The sequence below is a fragment of the Osmerus mordax genome, chromosome 23 (genome assembly GCF_038355195.1).
Source record: "Osmerus mordax isolate fOsmMor3 chromosome 23, fOsmMor3.pri, whole genome shotgun sequence".
NCBI lineage: Eukaryota > Metazoa > Chordata > Actinopteri > Osmeriformes > Osmeridae > Osmerus > Osmerus mordax.
In genome coordinates this window covers 1,424,797-1,438,534 of record NC_090072.1, presented here as the reverse complement: position 1 = coordinate 1,438,534, position 13,738 = coordinate 1,424,797, and the positions used below count along the sequence as shown (strand labels likewise).

The following is a 13,738-nucleotide window of genomic DNA, read 5'->3' as shown; positions in this document are numbered from 1 at the left end:
TCCCTGGTTCTCCAGGAAGACTAGAGAGTACCCATGACTCCGGTTAATAAACAAGTACAGACTTGAGGATACTACTAGTGACTCAGAGCCTGTAGTAGCTCTAGAGTACTAAAGTATACTAGAGAGTATTGGAAATGAGTTGTTTGTATAAATGTGTTTTTTGTACTTGTATAGAAATAAACCAGGAACTGAATAGATGGTTTTTAAATGTATTTTATTACAACTTTATAAAATATACGTCTGCAAATGTTACCTAAAGTTCCCATCAAATGTTTGTGTGAGATTAGTGAAGCTGAAACTTTGATCTTTTTTTTTTTTGGGGGGGGGGGGGGGGGGGGGGGGGGGGTCCTCGGTGATGTCACCACTTCTTCTTTCTCCCAGGCCCTCTTTAACATAACATTTTCTCTCCCTACGTCTGTCTATCAGTCGCTTCCATTCTTCCTCCCTTTTCTTCTCAACCCCCCCAACCCCCCCACATCCTCCCCCAACCACCACCTCACCACCACCCTCCCCCTTTCTTCTCCCTCCCCTCATCCACCCTCCTCCCCTCATCCACCCTCCCCCTCATCCACCCTCCCCCTCCTCCCCTCATCCACCCTCCCCCTTCTCCCCAACCTTGACAGTAGTTGACCCCCCCCACACGCACACATGATCAGGGTGCCCCGTTACCATGACAACACATATGGGACACAACTAAGGGAAGAATTAGGGTGCTAAAAATAAAAACTTTTCTTTGTTCTGTTGGTACGCTATTGTTGTTGTTTACAACAACAACAGGCTTGGCCTTACTGGACATTTACCTTCATACACCTGGGATATCTGAGTCCACCTTTTTTTTGTCTTTCACTCCAACCAAATCAAAACAAACTTGTTTATTTTTATTTTAAGGGAATTAAAACAATTTAGCGAATGAGAGAAGGGATGGGAGAGAAACCAAGGAGGAGGAACCAGAGAGAAGGGGTCAGTGGAGAAATGAGTGTGTTTAGGAGAGAGAGAGAGGGGGGGGGGGGGAAGAGAGAGAAAGAAAGGGAGACAGAGAAAGAGAGGGAGAGAGAGAGAGAGAGAAAGAAAGAAAGGGAGAGAGGGTGGAGAGAGAGAGAGGGCGAGAGAGAGAGAGTTATCCTGACAGTGTGGATTCGGAGACAGGAGAGAGTGTGAGGGGCAGCTTTTAATGAGCAGAGTTTAGGAGAAGAAAAGAAAGAAGGAAAGAAAGAGAGGAACAACCCATTGAGGAGAGGAGGCCCAGCAGACGGGCAGGCCAAGAGGCTCTGTGTGTGTGTGTGTGCCTGTGTGTGTGTGCGTGCCTGTTTGTGTGTCTGTGTGTGTGTGTGTGCGTCTATCTGTGTTGTCGAGGGTGAGATCCTAACTCGTTAGGCCGTATCACCTGGATGCTCTACACTTGGGAGGTCTGCCCCCCTCCTCGTCCTCCACCCCCCCCCCCCCCCCCCCCTGTCTTGTTCCTACCACTGACTCGCCCAGGGTGGGTTTCCTAATCATCATCCTCATCATCGCACGCTCAGATCTCTTTGCTGTGCCGCCCCGGTGGTTCGTCTATCTGCCTGCTCCATCGCCCCCGAACCCCCCGCTTCCCGTCTGCCTTATCTCTGGAACGCACCACGCCACGTGGGGGCGGGGGTGAATACCTGGCCAGATAAGGGAACACCCCTTTCATGTCGTCAGAATGGGTCGGTCACGGCCGCTTGCACGGACGTATGTAGCAAAATGCTGCTTCCCCTGTCTGGTTTTTCAGGTCATCGAGAAATGGATGAGTTTGTGATACTATTGTGGCACGCTACGCAGGGTGTTTACCCTACAGACACACACACACACACACACACACAGGGAGACACACACACACACAAGCGCTAAGGCCCACGTATTAGACACATCAGTCCTCACATTTTCCTTCCCCCCTCCCCTCCCCCACACGCAAATATTGAAAACAAACAAGCTCTACTAAACCTGCCTCTCTCTATCCCACCCTCCTCCTCCCCCCCCCCCCCGCCACCAACCCCACCTCTCGCTCTCTTTCGCTCTCTCTCGCTCTTCCTCGCTCTCTCTCGCTCTCTCTCGCTCTCTCTCGCTCTCTCTCCTCCTCATTAAGGTCACCTGTCAGTCTCTCTGTCAGAGCTGGGTAAATACATCCCTGTGTTAGTGGGTACACACTTACACACACACACACTTACTCACACACACTTACACACACACACACAGCCTCTCTTTCCTGGTGGTTCTTGTCTGTTTTAGAGCACAACTGCAGGTGGTCCCCATAACTCACACACGCATGTGCACACAAGCACGCGCACACACACACACACACACGTGTCCACATACACACGATTGGTATTGGTGATGATTGTCCATCCAGCAAACCTTTCGTTGACTGATGTTTCCAGATCATGTTTATTTATTTCTGGATAGTTACATTTAGCTGTGTGTGTGTAGGTGTTAGTGTAGGTGTGTTTGTATGTGTGTAGATGTGTGTGTGTGTAGGTATGTGTGTGTGTGTAGATGTGTGTGTGTGTGTGTGCGTGTGTAGATGTGTGTATCTCAGTGCTGGAGCCTGAGTCTGAGCCTGGAGCTCTGTCTCCTAGTCGCTGTAAATCAACCTGATCTAAGTCCTCCTAAATACCTGCTAGCTCCATCTAGCTAGCTCCATCATTACCTGCTAGCTCCATCACACACACTCTGTCTCCCCCATTTTCTTTCTCTCTCCCCCATTTTATATCTGTTCTTCTCTCTCCAACTCCTCACCACACACACTCCTGTTCTCTCTCTCTCTCTCTTTTATTTTCTTTACACACATGTATCAGGTGAGATCAGTGTTCGCAGTGGAGCGTGGCTGCCCTGACAGCTACTGTTGAGAGATGAGGGAGGAAGTTTGTTCTACACACACACACACACACACTCCACCCTACTTCGGACACACACATAATAAAGAGAGAGAGAGAGAGAGAGAGAGAGAGAGAGATAGAGAGAGAGAGAGAGAGAGAGAGAGAGAGAGAGAGAAATACTTGTCGGGCCAGTCTGTGATGTCTTATATTTCTCAATAATTTGTAGTCAACTCTGTTGATATAGTGATTGGGTTACAGATTATCTTCAGGTCCGTCAAATCACTGTTTCCAACTGGTGTTTTCATACCTGTTTCCTGTTGTTAAAGAGATTATATAAAATCTGAAATATAATTGCTTTCAAAAAGAATTATTGATAGGTGGCCAAAAGTACTTATTTTGTTTACAATCCCAATGGTTAGTTGGCGAGTCTACAAAAGGCGCGTGAGGAAGTCTCATGATGACTGAACGTGCTGACACTACAACGTCAGACAAAACACCGACTCTTATCATTATATGATCAGGAACCCCGCAGTCTTTCTTTTTCTCTTTCCACCCTCCCTCCTCTCCCTCCCACCCTCCCCCCTCTCCCTCCCACCCTCCACCCTCTCCTGTCTCCCCCTAACTCCTCCCTCCTCCCCCAGTTGCTACCCCGTTGTTGCGTGACAAGGCCCGCTCAGCTGCACCGTGTGAGCGTGAGTCCAAAAAAATGCTGTGTATCCGGCGCTCTGTGACATTGCACCCAACCGAAGCGGCGCTCCGCCAAATGCTGACACCCACTCGCTCACCTGCAAGCAAACACTGAAACGAACTGCTTTGCCAACGACCTGTGTTAAAAGGAGTGGCGGCAGTCCATCACAAAAGCCTACCTGGGCGCATCTTCGTTCTGGACAGTTGAAAGTTTGACCAAGACTTACCATAGATCAGTAAAAGTTTATTTTTGTGAGAAACTTGTTTTGAAAGTGTGTTGATAAAAATAAAGTGTTGTTAAAGGCATTTTTTGTGTGTGTTTGTGCTCAAACAGGACGACTTTTGTTCGATTCAAGGCGTGCGTAAAACTTAATTAGCGGTTTGGAAGATGCAGTCGAAGCTTAGGAAGCATGCACGAGGAGAGTGACTGCTCTTCGTTTGTACACATTCTTAGTGCGCGTGGGCAGGGGTTCCAGAACTGCAGCGCTAGAAGGGTGTTTTCCCTGCGTGCGATAAAGGAGTGGTTCGTACAGCCTTCCCAAGGAATGCAGGTAAATACGACGCATGGGTTTGTTTCCATAACGACTTTTGAAGTGGTGTTTCCTGAAGCAACGAAATAGGGTTTTCTTTTCTATGTTTACATAATCCCTAGTCTCCTTCAAACATGGGGGCTCATTTAGGGAGGTGTGTGTGTGTGGGGGGGGGGGGGGGGGGGAGAGAAAGCCAAAAGCACTTGTTGCTGCATGTTAATTAACTTCAGGCAAAATGGAAACGTCATTACCGAATAAGTTTATGAGTAAGTAGGCTACAAGCGCGATCTGTCACCAACACAGATCTGAGTAGGCGGAGCCTAAAGCAAACCTTCTGATGAGTACCTGAGTCATAGGCCAACACGCACGACACACACACACACACACACACAGACTTTCTCTGTTCCTGTTCTGATGACCACAGCTTCTCGTCAGACTTCAGAGTCACACCGCCCGCCATCTCCCACGCACTTTTTTAGCCCCAGCTCACCAAATCCATGGCAACCACTTGTTGAAGCCTCACTGCCCGTTGCTAAGAGATTGGACGTATTCGACCAGAAAATCCCATCCCCGCTACCCTGCCCCCACCTCTCCCCCCCCTATTCCCCGCCTCACATCGACCTCACTAAATCCCCCCTCACCCGCCCACACCCTGTCCCTCCAAACAGTGCCTTATCAAACTTCCGCCAGAGTAGCAACAAACTTTATAGGACCTTTAAATGTAAACCGTTAAGAAGTTATTACTAGGCCCTATAGTGTGCTATACAAAAGTATAGCTGTAGGCTGCATCCCGGGCAACAACTGGCTGTTGAAGAGATCGCCCAGCCTTCACCCCTCGAGCCATCTGGCCCAAAGTTTAATACGCATGACAACTCCTTCCCAGCACATTTTCCCGTTCATTCATTTGACTTTGGAGTTATTTATTAATGTTGTTCATCAGTTTCATAATATTTTTTGGATGGAATTAATATTCCTTGCGTTTGGTAATAGGCTAGCCTAGTCTTCCAATTTACGCTCTTTTCTTGGCTAGTTTCAGTCTTGAGTTGCCAGGGAAACGGGCTGTGTGTTGGAGAGTGAGAGAGAGAGGGAGAGGGGAGAGAGAGAGATGGGTCCTGAATGTCAGATTGTCAGGGAGCACGGTGGGTTCACCTCTCCCTTCCCCCTCGGTACTCATCCTTCACCCTGCTCCCATCCCCTCCCCTCGCTCCCCGATTAGCCGGTGCGAGCTCTTCCATTTCCATGAGAATGGCGACGGGCGGTGAAGGGGTTAAGCCTCAGCTTCAGAAGAAGGGGAGACGAAGCCTCGAATGCAACGCTAATTTTCTGCTCGGCGGGGGCGCGAGAGAAAAGGAACAAAGCGACCCGGGGGAGTCGTGAGGACTCCGCGGCTTTACTATGTGCACCTGCGAGCTCAAAAGCTACGGACAATGTGCCTTCGAAACGGCCAATTACGACCGGGCCAGCCACCCGCTTTCTCTCCGGAGAGGGAGAGAGGGAGGGGGGAGGGAAAGAGTAGAGAGAGGGGGGAAAAGTGAATTTAAAAAGAGGGAAGAAGAAAGTAAATGATCGACCTTAAATCATTGAGCGCGCTACTCCGCCTCCCGACCCCGGACGCTCATGTTCCCTCAAAACTTTTTTGTCCCCCTGCTAGTTTTGTTATAAGCGTCCTATGCAGAGCGCGTCCACCCGCGGCGCCGCTGTTAAACTTATAGGCTAAACGGACTGGTTTTGATTGACCGCATGTCGTGATTGTTCTTTCCCCTTAACGAACCGGACGGATGAGGTAATCGTTTCCAAAACAGCTGAGAGCAGAAACGTGATTCAGATAACCCCAAAATGAAACCAGAATATCACTACCATTAGGCCAAACGACACATTTATTTGCCTGAAACCACTAATTTAGGTTCACGTTTACAAATCATCATTTCTACAATGAGTTGTACCAACATTGTATAATTTAGCGGCTTTCCTCAACATTTAATTGCATTTATGCACGAAACGGCCCCTTTGTGACATGACCTCTCCAAGAAATGTAGGATATACAACAATAACGCCCAATATATTCCTTTAGAAATTAGTTTCTTGAGATGAGTATTTACTGGGCAGTCATACAGTAGGGGTCAAATAAAAACAGAAACTAAATAATTGAACTTGAGCAAATGTTTGTTTTGACTTTTTATTAACTTTTTTTTTTTGTTTGTCATCATTGCCATACGAACAATAACAGTTTTGAACCAAAAAAAAACCAAGATCCTTAGTATAAGGATCTTAAAAAGAATGTTTATACACTATACACAACCACCTGACAAGACTTTACATCTTGCAGTATATTTACAGCCAGCAAAAGTATTAACATACTAAAATAGAAATACAAAAGTGAAAAACAAACGTTAAGTTTTACATACTTGGATTGCAATGTAAACATTCTCGTGTTCATTATTACTTTCATATAAATTACATCATTTCAAATCCCGCCAGATATTGAAGTAAAAGGCTATCAGTATAGTGACAAAAATTCCCTTTTTCAATGCAAGCAAGTTCTTGTTAGTTCATGGATTGCATAACACTAATGGGTGGAATCCTCACAAAATGGTAAAAATGCGAATCCAACAGGTCTAACAATCTAAACCCAGAGATCTCAGACAAAGAAAAAAAAACAAACAAACATTTCCCTCACACCTAACTTCGTAGCAGCACTGGTTAACTAATAATGAACAGGGTTAGCGATTGTAGATGTACAGAAACTAAAATTGAGCATAATTCTTGTAATCACACTTAAGCCAACCATTTCAAGATGCATCTCACACACATAAGGATAGTCATTTTAACGGCAAAATAGTTGGAAAGTGGGAATCTTCAAGTTGGGCCTAACGACATCCCTACGAGCTAAAGTTACCCTCATGTCGGTTCTCATACGTGATTGAAGTGAAACGACTTCAGGAGTTTACATGACAATTAAGACACAAACTGAATTGATAGGTCCAATCAACTTTGCTTGTGGTTTTTACATTTGTGCCTGGAGAACATCACTCAAGTGTCATTTGTAAAAGAGACAAACGTTGAATTTGTAGTTCACATGTTGATCACCTAACAGCCAGCAGGCTAATAAACTTAATCCAAATGCATCCAGTGATTGTATACTGTAGTCCAGGCATGTTAAGCCTGTCTCCCTGGACACTAAAGGAAGTGTGGGCAACTGTGTCGCTGGCAGCAGTACCAAACAGATCATTTACAAACCGGTCAGAATGTCATCTAATAACCATGGTTACATGGTACAGCAAAACTCTAAACCACGGCAACGGGACAGGATGTTAAAACTGTAAAGTCGATGAATTAAAAAAATCAGACAAAAAAAAATTATGCTTAAAAAGTTAAATGTGTTGCTGCCTGCTGTAAGGTTAGCCAGCACCGAGCCTCCATACATACCAGCCAGAAGGCTTAGGTGTTGCGGACCAACGCAGTAGTCAGGCCAGCAGGACTAGCAGACACCGAATGTGGGTTTCCACTGAATCCAGACAACTAATGAGATTGTCCAACAGGATGCCTACCATATGTCAGCTCACGGGATTGATCGTTTTTTTGAAACTACAAGAGCACTTATGTCACCAAGCACAAGGCACCCAAAGGCGGTGTACTTAAAAATATATATAAAACCTAAACTCGCACTGGTGTTTCAAGTCATCTGTGTATATGAGTATACACCCCCCAAGTTCACACTCAATCTGACATCCAGTGTTACCAGAGAACCACCCCACCCCCTCACTCCATCGGGATACACAATCAAACTGGTTCTACAGTCAGAATTCTCAGTGTGCGCGCGTGTGTGTGTGTGTGTGTGTGTGTGTGTGTGTGTGTGTGTGTGGGGGGGGGGGTCATGTGATTTGTATGTCATTGGCCCCTGCAGGTTTTCGATTATCTGACCCGGTTCCCAAGCGCATCCCATGGGTGTCTATTGTACGGTTCCAACCGCCCCCCCACTCTCACCCGGGTGGGCAACCAGTTTGGGATCGGTTGTGATTGCCCAACACCGCGAGAGGAAGCGGACGGTGCCCGCGGGGAGCTATCCAGGGAGGACCGCACAATGGAACATTGTGGAAAGCTGATGGAACCCTAATCACGTGTCGGAACACTGGGAAGGGTTCCGGAACATGTAAAGGTGGGGGGGGGGGGGGGGGGGGGGGTGGAGGCTGAATGGAAGTTAATGACGTCAAGTTCAGTTGTTTTTTTAAAAACAAAAATGGGGGGGGAAAGAATATCAAAATATGTACATAAACACAGGGGGGGGGGGGGTCCTTCATAACCAGAAGTTCATCAGGAAGACTGGGATTTTCAGCATGGCAGAGATGGTCCAGGGGGTGCCAGTCAGAGGGGTGAGGGGAGAGAAGGCCCAGGGGGAGGACGGAGGGAGGGAGGGGTGTGGCCAGAGAACAGAAAATGAAGAGGTAGAAAAATCGTTTTTTGTAGTGACTAAATGTAACAGGACCGTGGAGTGTGTGTGTGTGTGTGTACTCGTCTGTACTTGGGTTCAGTCTCAGTGTAGGGGTGTGTGTTTGTACCTGTCAACCAACAATGACTGAGAACCCCCATGAGAACATGGCCATTCCAGGTCCATCTACCTTCCCAGTCCAGGTGTGTGTGTATGTGTGTTGGTTTGAGTCCCAGCCCCAGGTTTGGTTCCTCTGCCTCCTAGATGTGTGTGAGGGGCATGGTTCCTCCAAGGTAGTGCTGCTGGACGCTGGTGTAGCCCCTCTGGGAGGCCGGGTCGCTGGCATCCCCCCCTGGGATGTACATACTGATCATGTCCCTGAGGTCCCCCTGGAGAGGCCCTCGGTGGGGGTTGTGGCCCCCCGTCGGGGAGTGGGACACAGGCTCGGGCTTCACCATGGACATGACCGGACTGGGCTGCTGGGGACTGCTGCTGTAGGACATGGGGCTGCAGAGACAGAGACACAGAGAGAGAGGTGATTAGTTCCAGAATATGGCATGGTTCTGTGTTGTCAAAGTACAAGCACACTAAGATTTGAGGCTTCCTTCTACAAATGACCACTTCCTCCTTCCCCGGGTCAAGGTAAATTGTAGGAAGTCAGGTGGCTGAGCGGTGAGGGAATCGGGCTAGTAATCCGAAGGTTGCCAGTACGATTCCCGTCATGCCAATTGACGTTGTGTCCTTGGGCAAGGCCCTTCACCCTACTTGCCTCGGGGGAATGTCCCTGTACTTACTGTAAGTCGCTCTGGATAAGAGCGTCTGCTAAATGACTAAAATATAAATTGTAAAGTTATGGTGAACAAAGCAACGTTACATCTTGGAAAAAACAAACAAGAATAGTCATGAAAAAAACCCAAAGTAGTCAAAGTATGCTGTTTTTGTTCATAGACTTCCTTAACTTCTAGAAGTTTGAGGCACATCGCGGTCCAGAAACGATACCGAGAGATGGCTTGCTTTTCTAGCACAGACAATCGTGGACAAACATCTAGATGAGTGACTGTGCTCTGACTGTTGGCCTGTTGTCCTTACAGAAGAACTGGATTCTGAAAAAGTGTTTCTTTTGTTCGGCTTTGACTGACATGCAACACATGGGAGTCCGTGTGGATTGGGCCACAGGTTATGGAGTCATTGTTTACAAACCAAACCTTGACTGACAACATGGGCCAGTCCTAACAAGCCAGGCCACCAACGTTACTGGAGTATCTTGGCAAGATGGGAGGTAGATACTTAAAACATGAGCTGTTTTCACTCGCACCTAAACCCTTACAGCTCTGCTACCGTGTGACCGGGGAGGGGGGGGGAATAAGGCCATGGAAAAGTTAAAGCAGTGAGTGTTTAAAAGTGTATCCTGACAAATGTGTGGATATTTTGCCCTGCATAGGGAAGCACTATCAGTTGTTGTTTTTAGTCTGAAGGCACTGGAGGATTCTGGGTAAAAAAAAAAAGGACCACACACCAAGCTTTTAGCACGCAACGAGCTCACCTCACCAACCCGAGATTTTAAAACCAAACCACTAAGGTGTTCAAAATATTAAAATAAGATGTGATTTCAAGTTTGCTTTAATTCCGTCAGATCTGTTTAAATCTCAGCACGATTATTCTGGGCCAAGAACCAATAAGACAGGGAACTTCCTTGTGTGAAATTAATCATTAAATGTTAACTATCCACCTTCCCCTTAACAACTTTGTAGATTAGACAAGGGCCTCAAGTTGGTGTTAAGTGGCAGAGTATGAAGTAAGTCATTTCTGACAGCAAACCAAATCCAGTTTGGCAACAAACTATTTACAGATTACCAGATTAGAACGTGTTTGACCAAATTCAATAATCATAATGAAGTGTTTTCATAAGTGATTGATGACATAAGTATGACTCAAGTAATCACAATTTAAATGCGTCGAGATATCCACTAACTGCATTTATGATCTTGTTCTCACGTCAATTTGAGTACCAAAACTGGATTTAAAAGTTTTAACGATTGACAACGTAGGTCCACACTGAAGTGAGAGATTTGCCTTGTTAAAATAATAAATATGTAAGTAGAATTCAACCGTAAGTAGGCCTAATATCCACTCTTCACTCAGGTGTTTGGTCTTGTCCAATTTCCATCTAATTGAGCGACATTTTGTGAGAAATAATTCGTCTCCTCAATTGGGTCCACAGTGGCCACGCGTATTTGAATTTGATTTAAAAATGAGGGTTGATTAAAAGGAGCATTCTGTAGCGCGTGGAAAGGACCATTCGGACCATTTTAGTAGCATTGACATTAATAATTTAAATTGCTGCATAATAAACAAGACCTATGATTAAGACGCATATGTCCAATCAGTGACACGCACGCAGGCAGAGGGAATAGCCTTTTATAAACTTCAAAAACCACTTCATTGAATTCATCGAGTCTTAAGTGACCTGCTCATCACATTCAACGGAATAGGGTGCAAAACGCACTGCGCTACATCAGCCTAGAACTGGCCTACACGATAGAGCCGATACAAACTGGATTTTCATGTACAACCAGACTAATCAAGGAACATGCCTTAGTCACATGACAGGGGAGTGCACGAGGGAACACACCTGTAGGAGTTGCCGCCGTTCATGTACGTCTGCGCCGTCATGGCCGGAGGGTACTGTAGAGCTGACAGGTCGTAGCGGTGGAGCTGCTGGGTATATCCAAGAGCCTCGCCCTGCATGCCGGCGTAACCGCCAGTAGGACCCCACCCGTAGCTGTCCATCCGTGGGCTTCCACCCTGTCCCTGGGCGGCAGCCGCAGCCAGCAGGTTCCCCGCGGACAGCGGGTACTTGCCCACCTGGTTGTCCTTCTTGAGCAGGGGTTTGGTCTTACGACGGGGCTTGTATTTGTAGTCGGGGTAGTCCTTCATGTGTACGGCCCGGAGCCGCTTGGCCTCGTCGATAAACGGTCTTTTCTCAGCGTCGGTGAGAAGTTTCCACTCCGCCCCCAGCCTCTTGCTGATCTCAGAGTTGTGCATTTTAGGGTTTTCCTGGGCCATCTTGCGCCGCTGGCCACGCGACCAGACCATGAAGGCGTTCATGGGCCGCTTGACTTTGTCCATAGGGTCCACTCCGGGAGGACACGCTGATTTGGATCCCGGGTGGGAGCTGACCATTCCGTTCACCGGAGACATCCCTTGGGAGGTCTGGTGAGACTGCTGTTGACCAGGAGGCTTCAGCTCGTGTTCCATCATACTATACATCTTCGACTTAGTTGTGACAGTTAAAACGCAAAAATATATATTTAAAAAAAATCAACCTAAACCGTCCCAGCCTTTGTCGCCGTTTACCTGGCGACTTTTGGCTGTGGTTTTCCTATACCGGAACACTAGTGGAGCTGCACGCACCAACTGTACCGAATTAGCTAATTAGGACAGAACAAGACGCACCAGTACCGAAACGAACGCACAAGTGTTAAATTACGACTTTGTGTGAAACGATCATTACCAAGGTAGAAAGCAAAGCAAAATAGTAAGTTGCCGGACTGTTTGCTTGTTGCAAAAACAAACAAACTCCTTCAATCAACGTGTGTATCTATCTTTCCTTTCGCAGGAGAGTCACAGATAACCACTTGTAGAACAGAGATTCACTCAGACTGAGGCGATACGTGGGACGACAAAAACTTCTTCCTTTCACTTGGGATAATTGTAATGCAGTTCTGACCAATCCCCGGGCGCCGAGCGCTCCTCGTGCGCTCTCTCATTTGCATGACTAAAGGCGGGGTGCGGTGATCTCGAGGCGAAGCACTTGTTGATGCGACGAGACAGCATGGAGTGTGAGTGTGCTGTTTCAATAAGAAAAGCAATAGGCTAATAAAAAAAAACATTTATTATTTAAGCAATAAATCTGGCTTTTATTATTAGAGTTATTAGAATGTGTAGGTTAAACATATTAATGCTTTGCGTGCGCGTGAATATTGCGTTAAGTTGACCCATTCACTTTCCCCAGCTCTGATTAGGACATTTTATCATACATCTTAAACGTGGCAATAGTTCACCCACAACCATTTTATGTGTCAACCTCTTATATTCTGTGTGCCAGTCTTAGCCTAGCCTTTTTGCATAACATTAATGTGCCAATTTTCTTGCGTTCAAACAAGTTCCTAACCACTAATTCCAGTCTACCACAACATTATTTATTTAAACGAATTACCACTCTGTTGTGTCTGCGAACGAGCTCGTTTCTAGACGTCTGACCAATTCAAACGACTGTTATAAAGACGTGGCCGTATTGATTCGCTTACAATGGCGCACTGACTGACTTTGGGCCCATGAGAAAGAGGAAAAGGTCTATTGGTTTGGCCAAATAGCGCCTTTCATTATACTCCAGTGGAAGGTCTTTGTTAACGGCAATGTTTCCCAAACCTACAAGGCGCATGCTGGTTTTCTTCTCCTTTTACACCCAACTTCATTTGGCCTTTTCACATGGGCCCTGACGTCATTCAGAGATGCACTTCCCCGCGCGGGGAAGTACAATAGGCAGTCACTGATAAGCTACTGTATGCTATTTATCTGAATGGTTTTCTAGACTTCTACGCTATCAAGGGAAAGAATAATTAAGTTTAACAACGGTTCAAAGGAACGTTAAAGTACAATACAAACCTCGTCCCTGCTTTGCATGTGAATAACTCATGCCGTTGTTTGAACAGGGGATATAAAAACAGGTGTCACAGACATATGGCTTAAACCATCCAATCTGTCTAGCCAGGTCACCAAATTCTACACCAGGCTGTCCAACCCTGTTCCTGGGAAGCTAGGATGTCATTCCAAACCTGATCCAACACACCTAATTATGATAACTAGTTGATAAGATAAATAATTTATGCTAGAGTGTAACCCTACAGGAGAATATCTCTCCAGGAGCAGGTTTTTGTGGCGTATTTATCGAAGAAGGAAGATACGGGTGGGGAAATTAGTCTATATATGCCTGAACTATCTGTTAAACTTGACAAGTCCTTTCACCTGTGTGTGTTTATTCATTAATTGGTGACCCAATTAATTGACCCACAGGTGAAATTACTTGTCAAGCGTTAACAGGGTTACAGGAGGTTTAGTTGTCTATCATCAGTTAGACGACTGAAATCAGTTCTTTGTGAATGTAAGTGTCATCGTGCTGTTCCAGCCCAGGGGAGAGAACAGCCCAGAGGAGAGAACAGCACAGGGAGAGAACAGCCCAGGGGAGAACAGCCCAGGGG

The 13,738-nt window shown here is 46.5% G+C and overlaps 1 protein-coding gene across 1 annotated transcript; it reads right to left on the bottom strand.

Moving 5' to 3' along the window:
* Positions 1–6,213: 6,213 nt before the first annotated feature.
* sox19b (SRY-box transcription factor 19b) lies at positions 6,214–12,148 on the bottom strand. Its single transcript, XM_067261432.1, has 3 exons — positions 11,110–12,148; positions 8,668–8,984; positions 6,214–8,607 (listed from the first exon to the last, which is right to left on the bottom strand). Exons 1-2 carry the CDS (start codon positions 11,745–11,747, stop codon positions 8,738–8,740), a joined length of 885 nt encoding a protein of 294 aa, XP_067117533.1. The 5' UTR covers positions 11,748–12,148; the 3' UTR covers positions 6,214–8,607; positions 8,668–8,737.
* Positions 12,149–13,738: the final 1,590 nt, after the last annotated feature.

Coding starts and splice junctions, on each gene's coding strand:
- sox19b (XM_067261432.1), bottom strand. CDS start 11,747: ATGTATAGTATGATGGAACACGAGCTGAAGCCTCCTGGTCAACAGCAG. Junction 8,985..11,109: donor AACGGCGGCAACTCCTACAG/GTGTGTTCCCTC, acceptor CTGTCTCTGCAG/CCCCATGTCCTACAGCAGCA.